Here is a 27,165-nt window from a genome sequence, read left to right on the forward strand (position 1 = left end):
TTACAAGAAGATCTTTCTCAGTTGATTCAGCCAAGAATTTTTGTAAGAGGCCTCAGAGGTGAGGACACTGGGCCATAGTGAAACTTTTCTCCATAGGTAATTGGTGCCCAAACCAGGATTCAATCTATATTTTCTTCTCTCCTTGGCTAGGACTTTCTTTAGTATATATCATTATGTCTCTAATCAAGTACACCTATGTAGTAAACTTGTATGGATCTTAAGAGTTGGTGAGAGAACAAGTCCTGTTAGAAATATTTCATGGAGGAGTGATTTTTAAAGGTTTAACAGCTTTTAAATAACAGGTTTTAACAACTTCTTAAAATATAATTCACATACCATACAATTCACCCATTGAAACTGCACAATTGCATGACTTTTACTATAGTTACAACTATTGCCATAATCAATTTTAGAACATTTTTATTACTCCCAAAAGAAACCATACATACCTATCTTAGCCATCACTGCCTAATCTCTCCATTTACCCCAGCCCTAAGCAACCACTAATCTAACTTCTGCCTCTGTAGATTTACACAGACATTATTTTATTTTTACTCTCATGAGCTGGTCAAGGAGAAGCATAGACTTATTTTATTTCATTTTATTTTTTAGAATGTTTGTTTATTTTTGAGAGAGAGCGCGTGCACGCGCGCAAGTTGGGGGGGGGGGCAGAGAGAGAGGGAGACAGAATCGGAAGCATGCTTCAGGCTCTGAGCTATCAGCACAAGAGCCCAACATGGGGCTTGAACCCACGAACTATGGGATCATGACCTGAGTCAAAGCTGGATGCCCAACCAGCTGAGCCCCCAGGTACCCCAAAAGGCATTTGATTTTAAATGGATTAATTTAGTATGTGGTCCTTTGTGACTAGCTTCTTTCATTTAGCATACTATTTTCAAGATTGATCTATGTTGTAGTATAGATCAAGTAATATGACATAGTACACTTTATCCATTCATCAGTTGACGGGCATTTGAGTTTTTCTTGATTTTATGAATAATACTGAATATCTAATGGTATAAATATTTGTATACAAGTTTTTGTGTAGACATATGTCTTCATTTCTCTTGGAATAATATACTTAGGAGTAGAATTGCTAGATCATATGGTAACTCTATGTTTAATCATTTGAGGAGCTGCCAGACTGTTTACCAAAGGTACTGCATCATTTTGCATTCATTTACAGTATGTGCGAGTTTTAATTTCTCCACATTCTCACCAACTCTTGTTATTATCTTCTTTATTATAGGTATGCTAAGTGGGTATGTAATAATGTCTTATTTTGGGTTTGATTTGCATTTCCCTAAAGGCTAATGATGCTTATTGGCCATTTGTATATCTTCTTTTGAGAAATGTCTGTTTAGGTCCTTTGTCTATTTTTAATTAGGTTTGCTTTTTAACATTGAGTTGTAATAGTTCTTTATATATTATGTGTACAAGTCTCTGATATATGCAGATTTTTTTCTCACTCTCTGGGTTGTCTTTTCACTTTCTTAGTGGAGTTCTTTGAAGCACAGCAGTTTCTAATTATGACTATGTCTACTTTATGTATTTTTTCTTTTGTTCCTTATGATTTTGGTGTCCTAAGATATCATTGACTAAATCCACGGTCACTAAGATTTATTTTCTTCATATTCCTATTTTCTTCTAAGAGTTCTGTAGTTTTAGTTCTTTTATTTAGATCTTTGATTCATTTTGATTTCATTTTTATATATGGTGTCAGGAAGGGTCCAGCTTCATTCTTTTGCCTGTTGATAGTCACTCATCCTGGTACCATTTCTTAAAAAGACTATTCTTTTCTCCATTGAGTTGTCTTGGCAAAGGAAATAATTCTTAAGCATTGCTTTCAAAGGACAGATGTAAATGGCACAAATGAAAGCATTCTGATTTGGCTTCTAGGTAAATTATGTGAAGAGTGTGTGGTCAGGTGATTTAGATCACAGAGTCAGTTGCCTGTGGCTGACAGAAATCCTAAGTAATAGATATCTTTCAAGAAGTTTGAATATGGAATTTAGAGGGTGAAGTTGTAGTGGTAGATTAAGAAATGACCTTATGGTCTCAACCTTTTCTGTTGAAATAAGTCATGAAACCTTCAGTTATTAGAATAAATGTATAGAGAAACTTTAAAAGAAGTTTAAGTAAAAACAGCTATAAATTTATATCATAAAGATAGCCAATATGGAACAAATAATAAAAGTCATTAAAACAGAGAACATGAGATATACAATTTATAATTTTATTTCCTCCACATGAATACAGAAGCACAGAAGTAGAGATAATTAACTAAATGGCAAAGTAGGGAAAAGAATGTTAGTGAAGAGTCAGAATTTCTTGGAGATAATCCTAACCTATATTAAGTATGTAACCTTAAATAAGTCACTTAACCTTCGGAATAGTAGCTGATATGTACTGAGGTCCTACCAGGTTCAGGAGTTTGTGTAAGCCTCAGCCTTTTTTTTGTAACATGGAGATTGTGTCAAATTAATTACCTTGTAAATTTTTGTAAAGAACCATATACATAGAGGGATGATTATGCTTGAAATTTGAAAATTATCCAATGTCGTAGTAGAAGTAGTAGCTGATAGTATGTGTGTATGTACTCAAAATAGTTCTTCAAGGTGTGCTACATTCCTATCTTGATGAGGAAGAAACTAATGTTTAGTGATTATGAAAGTTGTACAGTCAGTAATCAGAACAGTTAATTTAATCCATGATTTCTTTATACCACCTTGATTTTAGTTTGAAAGATTGTAGATCCTGGTGGGTAGAGGAAGGGAAGGGAGTACAGTAGGACCAGTGAGATTTAAATTATTAGGCATACGGAAGGTTAAGATAAAATTCCAAATGGGTGTTGAGTCCTCAGGTGATCTCAGAAGCAAGATGGAACAGCACCATATGTTAATAAGGTCAAAGGTATACTGTATTCCATTTGACTAATACATGAATCCCAGGAGAGCTAGATATTGTGAAGCACAGTTATATAACATATAACTGGAGACAAAGGGAAGACAGAACACCAACTAGTGAAGTCATGAAATCAAGATGGAAGGAAGAGGTAAGTACAAGAGGCTACAATACTACTGCAGCTTATAGAGATGCATAGACTGCTTTGAACCATGAGGAGGTTACTTCTTAGAATTAATTCTCCTATTTATACCCTTTGAAGACTTTTCTCACCTACCAATAAAGTGCCTGTGGCCAATCTCCAAATGTTGTGGAACTAAGCACTCTTAAGTGCTTTGTGGCTTTAATCTCTCAGCTCATTGCATACTTCTTATTTTCCCCATGGTTGAGATGAGAAACATTATTTGCGAATATAAGATAGACCATAAAAAGAGTACAGGAAAACAGAACAGTTTTTGTTCCTTGATTTATCCTGTGCCATTATCTTCTTGACAACAAGTACAGAGTTCAGGCTCTAGTTGTTATCCTGCTGCTACTAAATTAGTGAGCAGTAGACATGCTTCTCTTTGATGGAGTTGAGCTGTTGGAGATATCATCAGCTAGCACAGGAAGAAGCAAAGGACTTTGACCTCTAATTCTGATTTGCAAACTTTTTATTTCTACGTAGAAATTCATGGTGATTGATGTCTATGAGAATAGATTTGAGATGAAAGTATGGATAGGGAAGAAAACTAATACATACAGAGCCCATGCTCTCTGTGAGACAGTCTGAAGCACTTGAAGATGAAATAAGAGTATCAGAGTTCACAAAGGCCTGAGTTTTCATTTATACTGCTTTGCTTCTCAGAAATGACAGAGCTAGGATTCTGAAGAAAAGACAGTTGAGTTGAGAAACATTATTTTAGCAAAAGCTGATGCTGTGTGCTAATTTTGTCACCACATGTGCATTTAATAAATGATGGAGAGTAGAAGAGGAAAGTAAATATATGATTGTAAAATCTAGCTTGCCCATCTTATGTAGTGTTTAGGAGCACGGAATCTGAACTTATACTGCCTAGGTTTCCGGCTTCTTTCCTCCATTCATTAATTTATGCAGTAAGGTGATGCCAGACTTCTCACACCTTGTGAACACAGGGCATTAAACCTGTTTGGTGTGGAGGGAAACAGAATCAGGGGGAAAATTTTTTTAGGCTGTTAATACGTGAAGGTTATAAGCATATTGCCTGACCACTCACCATTGAGCTCAACCTCGTAATGTATGCTGACCAACTTCTGTCAAAAACCCAGATTAGATCCTTGATATTTGGCAACAGTATGCTAAGGGAAATGCCACACATCTGTCCCTTAGACTATCCCAGCCCTCTTCCAATATCAAGTCAGATTACTAGGAAGCTGCAGGCCTGAATTTATAGAAACTCACTCACTGAACTATGATTTTATAATAAGTCCTTCATTTTTGTTACAGATGGATATAAGAATCATATACAAAGAATGCCTTTCCATTTTTTGTAGAAATCATTGTTAAAGATTTTGTTAATCGGTTTTCTTATATACAAATTCACATGCGGGGTGCCTGGGTGGCTCAGTTGGTTAAGCGTCCAAATTCGGCTCAGATCATGACCTCATAGTTCATGGGTTCAAACCCCGCATCAGGCTGTGTGCTGACAGCTCAGGCCCTGGAGCCTGCTTATGATTGTCTCCCTCTCTTTCTGCCCCTCTCTCACTTGTGCTCTCTCTCTCTCAAAAATAAGCATTAAAAAAAATTCACATACATATTTCGCCTCCAATTAAATATACTGATAAATTCTTAAGTGCTTTTATAACAGCAAATGAAAAAGGTACAATGTATTTTCATTTTTGCTGTGGTTGCCCGAAAATTCAGAAGTATTCAATTGCAGTAACTAGCCTTTTTCCTTTTCCTTTTTTTTTTTTTTTTTTTTTTTTTTTTTTTTTTTTGAGAGAGCACCAGAAGGGAGAGCAGGGAGAGGCAGAGAGAGAATCTTAAGCAGGCTTCATGCCTAGCGCATAGTCGGAGCCCCACTCAGCCTGATCCCACAACCTAGGATCATGACCTGAGCCAAAATCAAGAGTCTGACACTTAAACAGCTGAGCCACGCAGGTACCCCTAGCCTTAGTTTTTATGTATCTAATTCATTTATCTGTCTCCCTGTCTTCTAATGTATTTTTTGTTCTTTAATTACAATTTTTATTGAGTTTATAAAAAAATAACATAGATTTTACAAGTCATTTCAGATTTTTTTTGAAGGTAGATTTTGAATTACTAATTGGTACTGCAACAGAATGTAATAATAATACAGAGATCCATTCCAGGCCTCAATATTCTTTTTTTTTTTTTATGTTTATTTATTTTGGGGTACCTGGGTGGCTCACTTGCTTGAATGTCTGACTCTTGATTTTGGCTCAGGTCATGATTTCACAGTTTGTGAGCTCGAGCCTCCCATTGGGCTTTGGAGCCTGCTTGGGATTCATTCTCATTCATTCATATTCTCTCTCTCTCTCTCTCTCTCTCTCTCTCTCTCTCTCTCTCTCAAAATAAACAAAGTTAAAAAAAAAATGTTTAAAGTTCCTTTATTATGAAAGAGAGCCCAAGCGGGGGTGGGGGGGGGGTAGGGGCAGAGAGAGAGGAAAAGAGAATCCTAAGCAGGCTCTGACCTGAGGCTCAAACCCACATTGTGAATGTTATCATGACCTGAGCTGAAATCAAGAGTCAGACGCTTAGCTAGCTGAGCTACCAAGGTGCCCCAAGGCCTCAGTATTCTTAATTAATGTAGCACCTAAGCAGGGACATGTGTTTTGAAACATACAGTATTAGAAATGAGGAGCCAAATGTGAAAATTAAAAATTATTTCTTTTGAAAAAGTACAATTGTGAAGTTGATTTATTTATTTTTTTCCTTCCCTAAGACTTTGGAATTCTAGACCAATGGTTTCCAGCCTATGGGCTTAGATCCTTCATGACAGTGGAACTGTTGTGAGTAGTCCAGATGTCCCATGTGTATTTTTCAAAAAGTGTCATTAAAACTATAGTTTCTATCATGTGGAAGCTTGTACATTTTTTAATTCTTAGAAATGATATTTTTTTAACTCCAGTATAATTAATGTACAATTAGTAATAATTAGTACAGATTAGTAGTAATCTGTAATAGTTTCAGATGTACAGTATAGCAATTCAGCAGTTCTATACAATACTCAGTGCTCATCACAATAAGTGTACTCTTAATCCCCTTGATTTCTTTCACTCATCCCCGCCCCCAGCAGCCTCCCCTCTGGTAACCACCAGTTTGTTCTCTACTTTATTTATTTTTTTTAATTTTTTTAACGTTTATTTATTTTTGAGACAGAGACAGAGCATGAACGGGGGAGGGTCAGAAACAGGCTCCAGGCTCTGAGCGGTCAGCACAGAGCCTGACGCGGGGCTTGAACTCACGGACCGCGAGATCATGACCTGAGCCGAAGTCGGACGCTTAACCGACTGAGCCACCCAGGCGCCCTGTTCTCTATAGTTGAATCTGGTTTTTTTCTTGTTGTGGTCTTTTTCTTTGTTCATTTGTTTCATTTCTTAAATATATACGAGTGAAATCATGTCTTATTTGTCCTTCTCTGACTTATTTCACTTAGGAAGTTTGTACAGTTTTTAACCTTTTAATACCATTGGATATTAGATGATATTAGGTAAGGTAAATTTAGTAGACATGATAAAGATACTGTAGGTATTTGGGCAAATGACCTTAAATTTTGTATAGAAATGCTGAAGTATTTGATGTGGAGTACCATATGCAATTTAAGTAGTTTAGCAGTGTATGTGTGTGTAAAGGCAAAGCAAATATGGTAGAAAGTTAACAGTTGTTGGATCTAGGTGGTGGATATATGGCTGTTCATTATAGCATTCTATTTTTTCTATATATTTGAAATTTTTTGCAACTGAAAGTAAAAAAGAGAAAGGCTGCTAAGACTTCAAAAGAATGGTTATCATATAGAGAACATTACTGGAGGGGAGGGGAGCAGGGTGGGGGCAGCTAGGAGGGGTGGAGTTGCAGGTGTTGGAATGGGTTAATCAGGTAATGGGTACTAAGGAGGGCACTTGTGATGCGCCCTGGGTGTTGTAGGTAAGTGATCAATCACTGAAGTCTACATTTGAAACTAATATTGCACTGTATGTTAACTAGCTAGAATTTAAATAAAAACTTGGAAGAAAAAAATAAAAGCATATGGCAAAAGCCATGTGTTTCACAGCTAAAAACAAAACAAAAAAACACACAAAAGAATGGTTATTGGTACTTGGTCCAACCTTCATTTTTTTGAAAGGAGGAAAAATTTTATCACAGTGTTTCAACTGCCTAGACTTATTTTTTGCCCAACATTATACTACTAGCATAAGGGAATAACTAACTAAAGTGTGATAACTAAAATTACTGCTATAGTCTTTTCTATCCTGAATGACTACAATGTAGCATGCTGGCAGTCTTCCTAGGAATTATAGACATATCTTGCCAGTTATAGATGCAGAGGAGTCTGTAGAATAGTTTGGCATTTGTGCTCGTAGGTACCAAGTGAACACAGTGATTTTGGAGCATGTTACCTGCCCACTCTGTGTTGTAAGAGATCTGCATTCTCAGTCTAGATGACCTGGCAGACTTCTGGGTCATTTAAGGGGTTAGAAAGACAGATTCCCTGTTCCCTTCTCTACCAAGTCCTATTAAAGCTAGCAGAAACTCCCATTTCTGCTCTGGCTGTAATATACCACTTGAATTCTGCTGGGAAGAGCCAAGTCTTTTGGCCCTACTCAGTCTAGTCTTCCCCTTCCCAGAGGTTCCAAAAGCACCCCCAGGTAGTAGACCAGCTTCTACTAGTTCCCAGCTTTGGGTAGAATCAGTACCAAGCTACTACATGTGCCAAATAACCTGCTTTACAGTATTGTAACAGAGGATGCTAGGGAAAGCAGAGAGATCACAGACAGCAACAGCTCAGCTTTTGTTAGAACCTTGACTCATGAGATCCTTACTTAGGATATAACAGAAGTTAGCTTGATCATCAGTTTTCTTAAACATGTTCACATTTGGTCTCTGTGATTTGCATAGTTTGAAATGTACTTAAACCTTCATAGCCCCTAGTTCTCTTAGCCTTGTTAAACACAGTTTTTATTGTATGTATATGTATTTGGCTAATACATATACATGTACATAATACAATAGTTTGTGAGGCTTGAACTCACAAACTGTGAGATCATACCTGAGCTGAAGTTAGACGCTTAACTGACTGAGACACCCAGGCATCCCTGAGTGACTGTACCAATTTAAACTCCAATCACCAGTGTCCAGAAGTTCCCATTACCCCTCATCTTTATAGACACTTGAAATTTTTGCCTGTCTATGGATATGAAGTGGTATTGATGCAGCTAGTTTTGGTTTCTTCATAGTGATTTGCTTATGTTGGGCAAAGCTTATGAAAAGGCAGTGGAGCTGATTGACAACCTAGATTTTTCCCTCAGGAAATATCATTGCTTGATTATGCAGTTTATTAGGCTGTTCTAAATGAAATGCTGCTTGCTGGTGAACTACTTTTGTTTTTAAGACCATAAAAAAACCTTTTAGGAATTCTGTACAAGAATAACTTTGAGGGAAAAAATTTCTCATAAGGCATTTTCACTTTCCAGATTTATCCTTGTCATTCCAGTTTCCTCCCATGATTCTCTTAGCTCTTGTGACCACTGATCAGCCAGTGCATGAAAGAAAGATGTCAGGACCTTTATTGACAGATTACATCTGACAGCAGAATAAACCCACTTCTACTAAGTAACAAGCTTCCACTGTTGTCATTGCTATCATTTTTGATTACTCCAGTAATGAAACTGAATCTGTTTCTTAGGAACCAAATTAAGAAAGCCTAGAATATTCCACTACTGAATTGGTAGCAGCTACCTGATAATGATCTGGTGACTTTTCTAAAGAAGAAAAATGTAAAGAATGTGTTATTTCATGTGCATTGCACTTAAATGATTTCTTCTTGAGTTGGATTGTGTTCCAGTGATCTATTGCTATGTAACAAATGACCTCCAAACTTAGTAGCTTAAGATCCAGGGACTGGGTAAGATGGAGCAAGTACACTTTGCCTGGTCTCTCCCACTGACTGCAGTTTTAAAAACCTGGGATAGGGCTGCTATTTGAGGATACTGAAAGGTAGATTGTAACAGGCAGATTAGGAAAGAAAAGCAGATCCCGAAGTACTGTGGAACTATGAGTGAATTTATCATTTCTCCCATGCCTGAATCCAACACAGCCTAAAACCCAGAAGTGGGCATCAATGTGAATAGAGAGAACTCCAGGAGAAACCATCAGTTCTGGTGCAGAGAATAAGAAAGGCATATTCTAATGCTCAGAGAAAGTATAGACGCCTTCTGTTGTTCTTTTTTCTTTTCTCTGTTCTCTTGTGGCATGAGCCTCAAGCAGTTCTGTGGTGGCAGCAGATTGGGGTCTGGCAGGAGCCTAAAGCTCTGAGGGTAGGGAACCTTTCCTTATGATCAGTGGAGCTTTAGTCCCAAGAAGGTTAGAATGACCCCATTTGCTTTTTTTTTTTTTTTTTTTTTCTTTTCCTTCAGTTGCTTGGCTCCAGACATAGGCACTCTGGAAATTGTGTGACAGTGAAGTAAATAAAGCCCAAGCTTTCTGGCTATATGACAGGAAGGGGAACCCTAGTGAACCAAAAATTACTGGGGAGATTGTAAAAGGGAGAAGCTTGGGAAATAAACTCTTTAAATTTTGTTATGAACTCCTGGCCTTACACATATGCTATACATGTAGAAATTCAACCTCAAGCAGCATATCTGCTCTCTAATGAATGAAGTATGGGTTAGATAGACCACAGCTCAGGTACCAGATTGGGAAAAGGGTAGTACACATATGGGACAGATCCAAATAGCACTGCAAAGACTGAAAACTTAACTGAATTGAAACTACACAGAAGGCTGGTCAGAAACTATCGCCTGAAGAAAACTGGGTTGATTGCCTACTAAATGAAAAATATCCGTATTCTCCATAGGATTTTAAGATGACCTAGAATCTTATAATGTCCAAAAGTCCAGGATACTTGGCATTTGAAAAAAATAGGAAAAGAGTTCACATGGAAAAAATCAGTCAAAAGATGCCATACCAAGAACACAGACTTAAACAATGACAAAAACTTTAAAGCAGCAATGATAAAAATGTTCCAGCAAGTAAGAGCAAACATTCTTGGAATGAACAGCAAGATAGTCTCAACAGAGAAATAAAGGAGGTAAAGAACCAAATGGACATTTTAGAACTGAAAAATACAATAAATGAAAAAGAATTCACTGGATGGGATCAATAGCAGAATGAAAATGATAGAGAAAAGAGTCAATGAACATGAAGATAGATAAGTAGAAATTATCCATTGGGGTGGGGGGAGAATGTTGAGGAAAAACTTGAAGAGAAACTTAGGGACTTGTGGGACAATGGCAGAGGTCTAACATTAATGTCATCAGAGTTCCAGCAGGAGAGGTAAAGGAGTGGTACAGAAAATATATTTGAAGAACTAATGACTAGAAACTTTCCAAATTTGGCAAATAACCTAATCCTGTAGATTCAAGATTCAAACCTTTAGGTTCAGGAAATCCTAAAAAGAATAAAGACAAACTCACACCCAGACACATCATAACTAAAACTATCATGACACCAAAACAGAAGACAAGAAAAGATTTTGAAAGCAACCAGAGAAAAATGATGCAGTCCTTATAGGGTAACAACTCTCCAAAGGACTACAGATTTCTCATCAGAAATCTTGGATGACAGAAAGAAGTGGAATTATATTTTCAAAGTGCTGGGGGCGGGGGTGGTGGTGGTGGTTATCTGCTTAAGGTTTTATATCAAGCAAAAGCAAAAGTGTCCTTCAGGAATGAGGGTTAAAATAAAGACATTGTCTATGGTGCCTCGGTGGCTCAGTTGGTTAAGTGACTTCGGCTCAGGTCACAATCTCAGGGTTCAGGAGTTAAAGCCCTGCATTGGGTTCTCTGCTATCACCACAGAACCCACTTAGGATCCTCTGTCCCCCCCTCTCTCTGCCCCTTCACCACTTGCACAGTCTCTCTCTCTCTCTCTCTGTCTTTCTCTCTCTTTCTCCCTTGCCCTCTCTCTCTCCCTCCCCGTTTCCTCCCTCTCCCCCTCAAAAATAAACATTAAAAAAAAAGATGATTATAAGGAACTATAAACAACTCTGAACACATAAATCAACAACTTAACGAAGGAGACCAAATTCTCAAAACAATGGGCTACCAAAAGTCACCTAAGTTGAAAAGATAGCCTGAATAGTTCTATGACTATTAAAGAATGGAATTTATACTTTATTTTTTTAAAGCTTATTTAGTGTGTGTGTGTGTGTGTGTGTGTGTGTGTGTGTGAGAGAGAGAGAGAGAGAGAGAGAGAGAGAGAGAGAGAGAGAGAGAGAGAGAGAGAGAGAGAGGGAGGGAGGGAGGGAGATTGATTCCCAAGCAGGCTCTGAGCTGTCAGTGCATAATAGCCCGATGCGGGGCTTGAACTCACAAACTGCAACATCATTACCTGAGCCAAAAATCAAGAGTGGGATGCCCAACTGACTGAGCCACCCAGGTGCTCCTTGTAGTTAAGCTACAAATTTCTTTTCTGGTAGACACAGTCTGTTGAGCGTCCCACTCTTGATTTTGACTCAGGTCATGATCCCAAGGTCAAGGATTCAGAGCCCCTGCATTGGGCTCTGTGTGGAGTGTGGAGCCAGCTTAAGATTCTCTGTCTCTCCCATTGTCCCTCTCCCCTGCTCACTCGCTCTCTCAAATAAAACAAAAACAAAAAACATTCTGAGAAAGAAATCACATAGTTTCACTGGCAAATTCTACCACACACTTAAAGAAGAAATATACCACCTCTGTGTGATCTCTTACAGGAAATGGAAGAGAAAGGGACTCTTATTTTATGAGGCCAGCATTACTCTGATGTCAAAACTAGAGAAAAAGCTATACAAGAAAACAAAATAGCAGACCAGTATCCCTCATGAACATAGATGAGAAAATACTCCATAAAGCACTAACAAATTGAACATAGCAATGTACGTAAAAAATAATATGCCATGTCTAAGTGTGGTTTATATCAGGTATGCAATACTAGTTCAGTATTTGAAAATCAAAACAATGTAATTCAATGTTGACAACCCAAAGAATCAAAACCTTTTATCACTTGATACAAGAAAAGCATTTGACAAAATTTAATGTTTGTTATTTTTTAAAATTTGTTTATTTTGAGGGGGGCAGAGGGGGAAAGAGAGAATCCCAAGCAGGCTCTGTGCTGTCTGCATGGAGCCTGATGTAGGGCTCAACCTCATGAGCCATGAGATCATGATTTGAGCTGAAACCAAGGGTTGGAAACTTAACAGACTGAGCCACCTAGGTGCCCCCCTGCATTCATTATTTAACACTCTCAGCAAACTAGGTGTAGAAGGAAATTTCTTCAACTGATAAAGGACATCTAACAAAAAAATTTTTAAACTGCAGCTAACTTTATGGTATAAGCCTGAATCTTGTAATTTTAAGATTGGGAAGAAGGCAAGGTTGTCCTCTCTGATCACTCCCTGTTTAACATTGTACTTGAAGTGGGTGCCAGTACAATAAGACAAGAAAAAGAAATAAAAGGCATATGGATGGAAAAGGGAGAAATAAAACTGCCCCCACTCACAGCTGCATGACTGCTTATATAGACAATCCCAAGGAATCCACACACACCAAAAAAAACACAAAAAACAAAAAAAAAACAACCTCCTAGAATTACTAATAAATGAGTTCAGTATGATCCAAAGATACAGTGCCAACCCACACAAACCAACTGAGCTTTTACGTATTTGCAATGAACAATTGGGGGGAAGGATTTACTAATTATAAAAGCAGCAAGAGAAAAATACTTAAGTATAAATATAAAAATCATATTACACGTAGGATCTATTTGCTGAAATTGTAAAACATTGATGAAAGAATACAGATATAAATACATAGATATATTCGGGGACTAGAAGACTCAGCATCCTAAAAATGTCATTTCTCTCTAGTTCCATAGATTTAATACAATTCCAGTAAAAACTCTCAGCAAGTTTTTTTTTTGTAATTATAGACAAACTTATTCTCAAATTTATGTGGAAAGGCAGAGAAACTAAAATAGCCAAACCAATTTTGGAAAAGAAGGATAAAGTTGAGTGAATTATCCTACCCATTTTTAAAACTTCTCATAAAAGTACAGTAGTCAAGATGGTATCATATTGGCTAAAGGATAGATACATAGATTATTAGAATAGAAAGTCCAGAAATCAAACCACATAAATACTTCCAATTCATTTTTCATTAAAATACAAAGATAATTCAATGGAAAATGGATAGTGTTTTTTAAATAAAGACGGACAAATTCATCCATCTACAAAAATATGAAGCTGTACTTAGATCTCATGCCTTATGCAAAAATTAACACAAAATAGATCATAAATCTGTATGTAAAACATAAAACTTTTAGAATACATATAAAATCTTTGACCTGGGATGAGGCAAAAAGTTCTTAGGTATGACACCATAAGCCCAATTCATAACATTAAAAAATGATAAACAGGAATTCGTCAACATTAAAAGTTTTTGTTTTTTGTTTTTTGTTTTTATTGTTGAAAAACACTATTAAGAGAATGAAAAGGCATGCTACAGCCCAGGAGAAAATTTTGCAAATCACGTTTCTGACACAGGCCACATATTCAGAATATATTTTTAAAATTGCCAGAAATGACCAGGAAAGAACAAACAACCCATTTGAAAAATGGTTGAATGTCTTAGTTTGGTTTTTTTTTTTAAACCAAAGAGAATGTACAATGGTAAATAAATACATGAAAAAAATGTTTAGTATTATTAACTATTAGGGAAATTAACTATTAGGGAAATTTAAACCATGATGAGATACCATTAGTCTAATGGCTAAAATAAAAACTAACAATTTCAGATACTGACAGGAATGCTGACAATTACCCTCATACTTTGTTTTAGGGAAAAAAAAATGGTACTACTACTCTGGAAAACAGTTTGTTTTCTTTTTAAGTTAATATACACTTACCATGTGACCCAGCAAATTCATTCCAGGTTTTTAACCTGTAGTAACATAAACTTCTGTCTCAGCAAAATCCTTCACACTGGGGTTTTAGAGCAGCTCTATTCATAATTACAAAGAAGTGAAAACCATCCAGATGTAGTTCAGCAAGTGAATGGATAAACAAACGGTGGTACATCCATACAGTGGACTCTTGCTCAGCAGTAAAAAGAAATGAACCATTGATACATACAACATTCTGGATGCATGAGTGTCAAAGGCATTATGCTGAGTAAAAGAAATCATCTTAAAAGTTACATACTATACGATTCTGTTTATATCACTTTCTCAAAAAGACAAACCGTGGTGAAAAGAATGGATTATGCATTAGTGGTGGGGTTAGGTGTGACTACACAAAGGAGTCATTTATTACGTATGTATTTAGTTTTGAAGTATAATTGACATACGACGTTATATATCTTATGCTGTACTTTTCATCTCCGTGATTTATTTTATAACTGGAAGTTTGTACGTCTTAATACTCTTTATTTCACCCATCCCCCACTACCACCTCCCCTCTGGCAACCACCACGTTGTTCTCTAAGAGTATTTTAAGGGGCCGTTCATTTTTTTTTTGTTTATTCATTTTGTTTTTTACATTCCACACGTAAGTGAAATGATATTTGTCCTTGTCTGACTTATTTCACTTAGCGTAATACCCTCTAGGTCCATCCATGTTGTCACAGATGGCAAGATTTTGTTCTTTTTATGGCTGAGTAATATTCCAGTGTGTGTGTGTGTGTGTGTGTGTGTGTGTGTACACACACACACCATATCTTCTTTACTCATTTATTGATCAGTGAACACTTGGGTTGCTTCCCTATCTTGGATGTTGTCAATAGTGCTGCAGTAAACATAGGGTTGCATATATCTGTTTGAATTAGTGTTTTTGTTTTCTTTGGGTAAATACCCAGTAGTGGAATTACTAGATGGTAATTCTATTTTTCATTTTTTGAGGAACCTCCATACTATTTTCCACAGTGGTTGTATCAATTTACATCCCTTTCCCTTCACCCCCGATAGTGCACAAAGGTTCCCTTTTCTCCACATCCTCACCAGCGCTTGTTCCTTGTCTTTTTCATACTAGCCCTTCTGACTGGTGTGAGGTGGTATCTCATTGTGGTTTTGATTTGCATTTCCCCAGTGACTAGTGATGTTGAGGATTTTTCACAATGGAGTCTTTTACAACGATGGAGCTGCTCTTTATCCTGATTGTGCTGGTAGTTACATAAATCTATGCATGTTTTAAAATCCATACAACTGTACACATGTTTAAAAAGTCCATGTTATAGTGGTAACTATTATATGTCATGATTCTGTGGTCTAGCCAGGTGGTTCTGCTTTCCATGTGTTGGCTGGGATATTGGGGATGCCCAGAGCGTCCAAATGGCCTCACTCATGTGGCTAGCAGTCTGTATTAGCCACTGACTCAAGAGTTTAGCTGTGGCCCTTGGCCAGTGACCTTGATTCTTCTACTCTTACTACTCTGTATGTGGCTGATTGGGCTTTTTTGCAGCATGGCCAGTGGGTTCTTTGGAGTATTCAGAATAACAGTCTCCAATTTCCAAGCACTAATCAGGTCTCTGCATCATGCTTGCTAAAGCACTGTTTGCTACAGTTCGTCCCATGACAAGCCCAGAGTCTGTGTGGAAAGAGGACTGCACAGGGCATAAATACCAGGAGTGTTGACTCATTAGGGACCTCCAAATTATTGTCTCTCACAGATGGTGAGTGCTTGGAGTAATTGAAGATTGCCTGTTATTATTATTATTATTTTAATGTTTATTTTTGAGAAAAAGACAGAGTGTGAGTCTGCACAGAGCCTGACGCAGGTCTGGAACTCATGAGCCCTAAGATTATGACCTGAGTCAAAGTCAGATGCTTAACTGACTGAGCCACCCACGTGCGCCCAAGTTGCCTGTCATTTTTTTAAAAAACGTAAACTGTGATTGTTTCACACATGTTGAAAATGTGTTCTTTTTCTATAAGTATCGATAATTATAGACCCACATCTTGACAGAGATTTGAATTCATTGTGTACCCAATTACTTTTCCCCATAACTCTATCATTAATTGACCCTCAGCATGGAGTGGGTTTCCATCCAAAAGCAGTCGCATATGAAAGATGCTGAAAGAGTGGATCTCAAAAGTTTTCATCACAAGGAAAAAATTTTTGTAACCATGTGTGGTTATGGATGTTAACTAAATTTATTGTGGTAATCATTGTGCAATACATGTATCAAATCATTGTGTTGTACACCTAAAACTAATACAATGTTATATGTCTTGACTATATCTCAATTTTGAAAAACATACAAAAGAGCTCATGTAGCACTGCAGATAACTGTGGGATTAATTTGGGGTCTAGAAAGGAAACTTTTGGAACATATATTCAGACAGCATCCAAAGAAGTAATTTGTCCAAAAAAAAAAGCCTCCAATGAAGTTTTTATATAATGAAGATATAAGGTAGGAATACTAAATCAGAAATATCCTACAGAAATTGAGGGTGTTTTTGGTTTTTGCTAATTTCTTTATTCTTTTGTTTTTAAGCGGTGGTAAACACAAGAAATGAGATGGTTATGAAATGAATGCATAAGCTGGAAAAAGATGGTAGGAGGACAGCAGCATTGATTCTTAGGTCCAAAATAAAATTATAGAAACAAAACAATGAAAGATTCCAGACTGGGGAGAGTACACTGAGTATAGAATGAGAAGGTACTAAACAGGGTGTGAGTTTTTATAAAATGTTGAGAAATAGAAAATACAAACATAAATCATCTCTAAAGTCAGTAGCAACCAAGACCTATTCATCTTACTCATTTTTTTTTTCATCCCTAAATGCCAAACACAGGGCCTGGCACATGGTAATACTTACTGAATAAATTAATACAGGATCCCTCCTCTTAGAAAATTTTGTCTTGAACTTTGGAGAGAGTAATTAAGGGGTGTAACAGTTTCATCCCTTTGTTAGTCACACTATTTCCTCTGTAGATGAGGTATGAATGGTGATCTCTTTTTGTCCCCCTGCTAATGCCTGTTCACTTTTGGCCTAAAGTCTGTGGCTATATAGTGCTGTATTTATCTGTACAGGTTTATATAATTTATCAGATGCCCCCTTCTATTCTTATTCTGGTTCATGGGAGGAAATAAAAAACATTAGTTCATGTCTCCTGGCTTCGGCAGTAGACTAAAACCTATGCATCAAAGGAGTGTTTTATTGCCCTCACAAACTTATTTTCTGTTGGCCTTGTGTTAAAATCATAAAGAAGCTCAGAACTCAGAAATGTCATTATTCCTATTCAGTTGATAATGACCTCTCTGGGCACTGTTCCCTGTATATCCTGCAATAGGAATCAAAATTTCCTTTGACAGTCTGGACACCAAAACAAAAACTCATGTTCAAAGTAAATTATTCTTTCAGAGGTCTCTATAAAGTGACCTAAAGCAAAACTTACTAGTATGGGAAACTACATATCCAATATTTTAAAACTACCCATTTTGAAACTACCCAGTAGCAGTTTTTCCCCTATTTGATGATATTTTTGTTTCCTAGACTTAATAAGATACTGGACTACATCTTTAAGTAAAAAAATTTTTTTAATATTTTTTAATGTTTATTTATTTTTGAGGCAGAGAGTGCAAGCAGGGCAGGGGCATAGAGAGAGGAAGACAGAGAATCCAAAGCAGGCCCCGCACTGCCAGCACAGAGCCCAACATGGGGCTCAAACTCATGAATCATGAGATCATGACCTCAGCTGAAGTTGGATGTTTAACTGACTAAGCCACCCAGGTGTCCCAAGTAAAATGTTTAATGAATGAGAAAACTCTATTAGAAATGGTAAAATTACCTATTATGTATTTGGGTACAAATATAGAGAAAAAAAACTTGATCAAAAATTGGGAAATCTATAAATAATTAAATTATGTATATGTCCTTTTAAAATCTAATATTGGTAAGCTAATAATTATAAAATTAAAGCTAATATATCTTGTAAGTGAAAAGCCTTTCCTTTCTTTCTTTCTTTCTTTCTTTCTTCCTTATCCCTCCCCATCCCACTTCCATTATGTATTTGTTAATACCTGTTTCTTGCTCCCTCAATGGATGTCAGATAACATGTCATAGGCACTTGACTTCAGTCGTCTTGCGTGGACTATTGTAATAGCTTCCTAAGCACTCTTCATACATGTCCTCTGGCCCTCACTCGCTCCAGCATTGTCTGTTCTTAGAGTGATCCTGTTAAACCTGAAACCTTTCCTTACTCTGCTCAAGACTCCCATTGACTTCCTTACAGTAGCCTACAATGTCATACATAACACAGTCTCACCCTGCTTTTATCCACCAGGCCTTTCTGTCCTTATTTTCTGTCTTTTCTCCCTTGTTCACTCATTGTGCACACCAAAACCATTCCTGTCTGAAGGCCCTTGAACTTGGTATCTCCCTGGAACACCTTTCCCCAGATATTCACGTGATTTCATTCAGATCTCTGGTCAGATATTATTAGAGAAGGTCCCTCATCCTCTGTCCTCTTTATTCTGCTTTATTTTTCTTCATAGCACTTATTACCAACAGACATATTATATATTTTATTACATTTGTTTATTAGCTGTTTTCCTCAGCTAGGATGTAGGCATAATCGGTTTGTTCTTTGATGTTTCTCCAGAACAGTGCCTCAGATAATTGAATGAACAGCCCAGCTCAAGTTCTACCCCTTCCTTTGAAGCTTTTCTCCATCCTGTAGTGATTCACTTTTCTCTTTTTCTGAACATCTTTGTAGGTGCTCATGTTCTGTCTCTACTGATTCCTTAAAGATAGAGTTCTTACTGTAAACGTCACTACTTAGTAGGTAAGAGTGTGGAGTCAGAATTGTACAGTCTAGTTTAATCCCAGCCCTACCATTTAGCCATTTGACTCTGAGCAAGTTATTAACCTCCCTACTTTTCCGTTTCTATGCCCAAAAAATGGCAGTAATGGGCGGTTCTATGAATGGAACACAGAAGATATAGAACGGGAAAAGGAGGCAGGGATCTGATGATCATCAGGATCATTGTGTAACATACCTGGTTGTTTGGACTTTTTCATATAAGTAACAGAGAGCTTTGAAAGACTTTTTTTTAGGCAGTAGTATGGCATAAGGTAAATTTCAACTTATTTAAAATTTTAACTTGATGGGGCACCTGGCTAGCTCAGTCAGTATGGCATGTGATTCTTGATCTCACTCTTGATCTCTACTTAAAAAAAAATTCTTCTAACTTCATTTACTCTATTCTAATGCTGAACTGTTCAAGAACTTAATTTACTGTTAGTTCTTTCATACCATTTTGTTTCATCTCTGTGTCCTGTGTTTACTGCTGTTTCCTGGCTAAATTTTATTTATTAAAAATATTGGGTCACTTCTGATCTAGAGTAGAATTTTCATAACATAAGGGAGTCCACAAAACTTAAAGGATTACATGTGCATTGCCTTATATTTTCTCTTGACAGAAATTCCATGTTCTGGCTCCTTTGCCTGGTAAGACTCTTTAGTGTTCCTCTTACTTCAGGCAAGAATTTCTGACAGTACACTTGTATAGATTCTTAGTGACCTAAAAAGAAACAATAAATGTGCATTAGGTTTGTAGCAACCTTTGACTTCTGGATATGTGTGAAAAATGAGGTTATTTACCATATCTTCAGTTCTGGCATCTATCCATTACCAAAAATATATTTTCAGGATATTTTCCCTGCTCTGTTGTAAAATCACAGAGAAGTTTTGGGGCTCCTCAGCTAGGTCACAGTGTCCAGAAGACTGTACCTCAGCTCAGATCAAAATCAATGTATTATTAGTGATACAAATCTAGTTAACCAGTAGCTTTTCAAATTTCCCACTTCCTGTTCATTTCCTCCAGATGCAAAATAGGCTCAAGGAGAAAAGTTCTTTCCTACCTTTTAAATTTTGAGCTGCCTGTGTTTGCGATTCAAGTATTTTTGGTGCTTATTGCTTAACTGGGCTGAAGATTATCTCATGTGACAGCATAGATCTCTTGTTTTGGAATTGCCATTACTTTCTAGAACAGCCAGTCTGTACAGCTGCCAACATGCCCTGGATCCTTTTGCTTCATATTACAGTGATACTGCTTTGTCAGGGTAGAATTCAGCCTCACAGGGCTGGAGTCAGTCTCTGCTGACCTCATGCCACAGTACAGCATGTTCAAATCTGGGAGAAACCCCAGGGTTATTCGGCATATTCCTCCTCTTTCTCCCTTACAAGCATGGAACCCTCAGTCTCCTCGGAAACCGTATGTTGTATATGTGTGTGTATCTGTCTCTTTTTTTAAACCTCTTCCTTAATCCTATATTCTACAGCTTTAAGTGGGGGCTGGTTAAATAGACACAGGAAATGCTTTGAGCTGCTGAAAACTCAGCATTTTTCAGCAGTAGGTCTCAGCCATGGGCATTTGCTATTTTTGGACTGACTTGTGTGAGATGGCAATAATCAAGAAGCATGTTATGTGTTTCCTAGTTGTGCATTTTGCCCATAGCTATTTGGGCAGAATGCACAGAGCACTCTTTGGCTGTGTGGGCATGCTCAGATCGTACTGGAGTATTCCGACTCTCCCGTGTGCTGGGCTGCTTCAGTGCAGAGTAAATGTCATCCTCACTCTCTCAGGCAAAATAGTTATCAGAAAATAAGTGTTTCCTTCAATGAACAAAAGAATTTTGTGTGCCTTTTGCAGGGTTTTAGCTTGGGAAAAACTTGGGTTAAATTTGAAGATGCTAGGCATGCATAAAAAATAAGACTTAGGATTAGAGCCATTTGAAATATTACATTAGAAACAAAGGTTCTTATCCCTCAGCTACTTGTTTTCAGTGTATTTTTTCCCAAAGGCTTGGCAGTTTTCTGAATTGTAAGGCAGTGTGCACATATCTCAGTGCTAAAGTTTATGTCTCCAGGTCAGAAGAACAGGTCCCTGACATACAGCTGGATAGGAAGATGATCCAGCTTTATACAACACAACTACCATTTTCACATTTGATCTGTAATCTTGAGTAGAAAACTTGGCCCATGGCTTGATTTTACCATGATTGTTTGAGTTGGTTTTATAAGTGATACATAGATATTTTCTAAGAGCTCATGCTAAAGCAAAACAGATTTTTTATAGTTTTACCTGATTCTGAAGTTAATGTACGTTAATATTGTTTGCCCTGAGCCATTGGATTTAAGATCCAGATTTTTCACTCTGAGGTTTGATATTAAATTACTGTCTTACACCTTATGGTTAATAATTTAAATACTGACTTCATTAAGAGATTTGTGGCTCTGTTCTCTACCCTTTTTTTCTGTTTGTTTTGTATCTTGGATTTTAAAACCCTGGCATATCTCTGTTTGTTCTAGGGTTATAAAAGGTCAGTTTACTTATCTATGTTATTAAGAATGCTAGCCTAGGTTGAATGGGGTGGTGAGATAGAATTCGTACTAGAGCCCTAAAAGGGTAGGAGGTAGAGACTGATAGTAAAAACAGAAATTAACTCCTTTCCCCACTTACTGATAATCAAAAGGGAGGAGGGGAACATAAAACATAATTTAAACATTTTTAGTTAATTTTCTACATTATTATATTAATTCATGAGTAGAGAAAACTTGCTAAAAAATATATATATTGAGTACCTGAGTAAATGATTGTAGATGCAACTGTTTTCTTATCTTCTCTACCCATGTCTCCCTCTCACTTACCAAACTATTTGTCGACTGTGGGAACTAAGTAGTCTCATTGAAACAATGATTAAAATATTCAGAAATGAGGTATTTGCTTCGTTTCTGTAATTCTAAGTATGACTGTCTGGATATATCAAACTGCTATGGATTGGGGTTCATATATATATTCTCCTTGCATGAGACTGCAACATGCTTTGTGAAGAGTTCATTCTAAACTATAGAATGAATATTTTGAAGGAAGACTCAAGAGGGATTAATATATCTGACTCTAGGAAATAAATGGAGAATTTTAGAAAGCTGGACAGTATTGAACTTACATCTGTTTTTTTAATGAGATCAAAATATCTCAAGACGTTGACCAGTTCTAAAGATGAATAATTCCCTTTTTCCTTTCCTAATAACCCTGCAACACCACACATCTGTATGTTTAAGTCATATATGTAATACAAACATTCCAGACAACTCCTTGGCAACATTGACATTGCCTGAGTTTTCTATGCAAATGCCCATAATTTACAGTGGCAATTCAGAACATACATGTGTAATCACTTGGCCATATATAGATGCTTTACCTTTTAAATAAGTGTTATTTACATTGGGCTGTCACTGTATTAAACAGTGAATTTTTAAAAGATAAAATAAAACTCCCCTCACATCTAAACCTTACAATCTAGTTGGGGAAGATAACAACAAATAATAAACCTGAGAGAAAGAGGATGGACTATAAAGACAATAAAGGTGAGTAAGTGAGCTTGGAAGTGCTGGGGGTAGACTGTTATTTTTAATAGGATAGTAATTGTAAGCCTCGTTTAAAAAGATATTTGAGGAAAGACTTCATAGAAGTAAGCGGGTTAGCCATACATCTGTCTGAGAAATGAGCATTCCCAGTACAGCGTACAGCCAGAACAAAAGCAGGAGTGTTCCTGATATATATCAGGAATAGAAAACAGGTTGGTATGTCTAGAGAAAGAAGGGAGGGCAGTGGTAGGAATTGGGGTGTCAATGATGCAGTAGAGCTTCTCAGTTGTCTGTTGCTGTATAACAAACGATTCCAAAATTTAGTGACCTAAAACAACTTTTTTATTTGCTCACAGTTCTGTGAGTCAGCTCTTTCAGCTGGGATTAGTTGGGTCATTCTTGTGGGATCTGGCCGGGAAGTTACTAGGTAGCTCAAGTATGGTTGGGTGGTCTAAGATGGCCTCCTTTACATGTCTTGTAGTTGGTGCTGGATGTCAGTTGAGCCTGCCTTCATGTGGTACAAAGATTTTAGCCTGAACAGCTGTGAGGATGGAATTGTCATTAACTGAAATGTAAAGTCTACTGGAGATCTCAGTGCAGCAAGAGAGAGTGGGTCCCAATGTACAAACACATTTCAAGTCTCTGCTCTGTCACATTTGTTGTTCATTTGGCCAAAGCAAGTCCATGACCAAACTCAGTTTCACAGGATGGAAAATAGATTCCACTTTTTTTTTTTTTTTAAACGTTTATTTATTTTTGAGACAGAGAGAGACAGAGCATGAACGGGGGAGGGTCAGAGAAAGGGAGACACAGAATCTGAAACAGGCTCCAGGCTCTGAGCTGTCAGCACAGAGCCCGACGCGGGGCTTGAACTCACGGACTGCGAGATCATGACCTGAGCCGAAGTCGGCGGCTTAACCGACTGAGCCACCCAGGTGCCCCAGATTCCACTTTTTGATGGAAGGAATGAGGAAGTCAAATTGTAAAAGAATGGCATACTAGATTGGATGAATTTGTGGCTATTAATCTCCCACACAGAGATCAGATCAGAAATGCCCTTGAAGCCATTTTTAAAGACTGGCTTTCTCTTTGAATGTAAAGAGAATACATTGAAGAATTTTAAGCAGAAAAGTGACATGATTTGACTTTTTTTTTTTAAGTTTATTTATTTTGAGAGAGAGAAAGTACAAGCAGGGGAGGACCAGAGAAAGAGGGAGAGAGAAAGAATCCCGAGCACTGTCCACACTGACAGCACAGAGCCTGATGCAGGGCTCAAACTCACAGACCCTGAGATCATGACCTGAGTTAAGACCAAGAGTCAGATGCCTGACCGACTGAGCCACTTAGGTGCCCTATATTTTTAAAGGATCATTCTGACTTAGTACTGAGAATAGATTATATGGTGCCAAGGAAGGCCAGGGAGGAGGCCATTGTAGTAATCCAGACAAGATATGATCATGGGTCAGACTAAAGTAAAATAGCAGAAGATAATGTGAATTGGTTAGATTTTGAATGTACGATCAAACAGGATTTTCTGATGGATATAAGGTATGTAAGAGAAATTGATGACTACGAGGATTTAACTTGAACAGCTAGAAGAATACATTAACAGATGAAAGTCTGCTGGTGGGGCAGGTTTTGTGGGAAGAGCAAGAGTTCAGTTTGAGATGTCTGTTAGACATCCAAGTGCGAATGTTGAATAGATAAATGACTGTATGAGTCCGGAATTTAGGAGGTCTGCGCTGAAAATAAAATTGAAGGAAGTATCACAATAGATGGTATTTAAAGTCAAGAGACTAGATGAAGCTATTAAGAGAGAGATTGAATATAAATAAAGGAGAGAAGAGGCAGAGGAGGAAAACTGGCTCATGATAGGTGGGGAAAATCAAGAGAGTATGGTGTCCTAGAATCCAAGTTTAGAAACTCTTCACAGGACAAGAGAAACATCAGCTCTGTCAAATGATGCTGATAGGTGAAGTAAGGTGAGGACTAAGAACTCCTCTTTGGATATAGTAATGTAGGGATGATTGGTCATCTTGCCAAAAAGTTTTTAGTTGAATGATGAGGTAAAACCAATTAAGTGAGTTTGAGAATGGGAAGAGAGGAATTTGGAGACTGAGTTTTAGACCTTTTTAATAGTTTTACTTCTGTAGGGAGCAGTGGGCAGTAACTGGTAGAGGAAATGCGGTCAAAAGTTTCTTTAAGGTAGGAGATGGGAAAAATCGTGTTGACGGAAAAAATTCAGTAGAGGGGGAAAATTGGTTCATTTCTTTCATTTTATTTAGTAAACTTACATGTGCAGGCAGTATTCAAAGCACTTTATAAATATGAACTCACTTTTAATAAAAGAATGAAACAGTGACTGGCCATTTAGTATAAAGTACTGTGGTGGGTGCTCTAAGGAGTTCAGCAAAGTGTAGGACACAATCTCTGACTTAAGGACTCATGGTCTCTATTAGAAAATATAAAGACTTGCAAAAATAACTAAAAATAGGAAGGTAATATAAAGTAGAAAAATTATACAGCTTACAAGTTTAGAGAAGGGAAATTATGTTTAGCCTGGGAATAAGTAATGTCAATAATTTGATTCCAGTTAAATAACATTGGGCCTTTAAAAGTAGGCTCAATTGGGCTTAAATTCATATAATTTTACCTTGAACATAGATAGGAGTGTATGTGTTGTAAGGTGGACTGGGGACAGGGTTCAAGGTAGGAGGGAAAACATTTTCTCTTCAGTATATAGTCTTGAGGTCAAAAAAAGCAGAAAAGCCAACCTCAGAGATACTCCCTTCTCTATCACTATAATTGTCAGCTTCACATTTATACTTCTAATCTCATATGTAGGGGGGAGGGGGTGGGAGTGTGTATGTATGAACTGCATGCACGTGCATCTTCAGTACCTAAAGTACAAGGAATCCTCTGTTAATCCTCTATTTGACTCTGTTAGATATATTTAGGAGCCTATTTTTGATTTTAAAATAGTTTGGGGGAACAATCCAGATTACTTTTCAGACAAATAGGAAAGTTTGAGATGTATAAACCCAGGAAATATAATTAGACTATGTCCTTTAATTCTCATTTGCCCTTAATGAAAAGTGTAGTGGTTGTTGGAAGTCTGAGAATAAGTAAAGAATACCAACTATTTAGATTGATACTTGGCTGAAAGAAAGTATTTTATGTTCAGTGGAAACTTGTGAGGATAAGTTTATAGACAATCATTTCTGGAGAGTGCAAAAGCCTAACTCAAGTTGACTTTTTATTTCCAGTGGTTCCTCTGTAGTCTATTTTTCAAAAATCTAGGCATATTATGTCCTGATTACAAGCAGGGAAAGATTCTCTTGGAGATCCAAAAGAACTCCTAGAAAAAGGAATACATATGGTCAAATTACATATCAAACAACGGTCAAGTTTATCCTTAATACAAAGAATGCAATTGACAAGTAAAATGAGATCTTCACTTACCAGAGTAATCAAAATACCAAAGTTTGATACCTAGAACTATATTGTTGGTAGTAGTGCAAATGGTTGCAATCTTTCTGAAGAGGAATTTGGTAATTTCTCCCAAAGTATAAAATATATACACTCTCTGATACACTGATGGAATTTATGTTATTAGTATACTCAGAGAAGTTTACCAAGATATACGTAAATGTGTTACAGTATTGTCATTTTAAAATGGGAAGGAATCATTTTGATGCCCACATGAAGTTCAGTAACACTAAATATCTTTGATGTCTCACCTCCCCCCAAATATGGTACAGCCTTCTTCTTATCAAGAAACTGGATCCCATATTGTCCTATTTGACAGTTATCAGGTGAATTCAAGGGAATTTTAAGTTTTCTAGAAATAAAGCCTTTTCATTTATTCTATTAATGTCTATCACTCTATAGATGAGGTGTGTTCAGAATGAATGATCAAATACTCCAAGATGATTCTCATAAAAGAGCTATTAGGAACAGAACTGGCAACAGTAGGAAGCTGTTAACTAGAAAACAAATCTTTAAGAAGTAAAGATCACAGGGACGAGCACTGGGTGTTATTTGTAAGTGATGAATCACTGGGTTCTACTCCTAAAACCAATACTACACTGTATGTTAACTAACTTGAATATAAATGAAGGGAGGAAGAAAGACAGACTACACAGATAAGAATGTGAGAATGAAATGGGGGAGTGGGTAATCCAGAGAAAGTTTACCACAACTCTGCGTCTTCAGATAATTCTTTTAATTTCTGAGCGTTCCATTTTCATTTTGAAGAACAAAACTGCCAGTGAGGTTACAAAATTTAAGAGAGCAGCAGTGGAAGAAAGAACTTTTATTACATCCTTCTTCTTAAACTAAAGCTGCTTTTAGATTCTACATCATTACGTTTACATTCATGATGCATACATTTTATCATACATATTTTATCAAATATAGGTCATTTTATGAAACAATCCAAGTTTTGCCTGTTTATGTTTTCCCTTGTATGAGCTGTGGTAAATTGCTTGCATCTTGACTCACTGTTATTCTCCACTGAATTAATTATGTGCCACTTTACCTCTGAGTTTTGGAGCTGGATAAAGAGAGAAAAGCCAAGTGCAGGACATCCAGGTGGCAACTGTTCATATCCCATACAATGAACAAGTTCTGAAGAACTATACCCAGTATCTTCTTT

The 27,165-nt window shown here is 37.1% G+C and overlaps 1 protein-coding gene across 4 annotated transcripts in view; it reads left to right on the top strand.

The window, feature by feature from the left end:
* The window catches only part of TMCC1 (transmembrane and coiled-coil domain family 1), a 245,733-nt gene that overhangs the window by 165,300 nt on the left and 53,268 nt on the right, over window positions 1–27,165 (top strand). The window contains exon 1 of one of the 4 annotated variants that reach the window (XM_058725904.1): window positions 19,523–20,352. The exons of the other annotated variants lie outside the window; for them this stretch is intronic. Coding sequence (XP_058581887.1) covers window positions 20,326–20,352 — 27 coding nt within the window. The 5' untranslated portion in view covers window positions 19,523–20,325. Of the gene's footprint in view, window positions 1–19,522; window positions 20,353–27,165 lie in introns of those variants that run through there. 4 annotated transcript variants of the gene reach the window in all.

The sequence above is a fragment of the Neofelis nebulosa genome, chromosome 4, assembly GCF_028018385.1.
Source record: "Neofelis nebulosa isolate mNeoNeb1 chromosome 4, mNeoNeb1.pri, whole genome shotgun sequence".
NCBI lineage: Eukaryota > Metazoa > Chordata > Mammalia > Carnivora > Felidae > Neofelis > Neofelis nebulosa.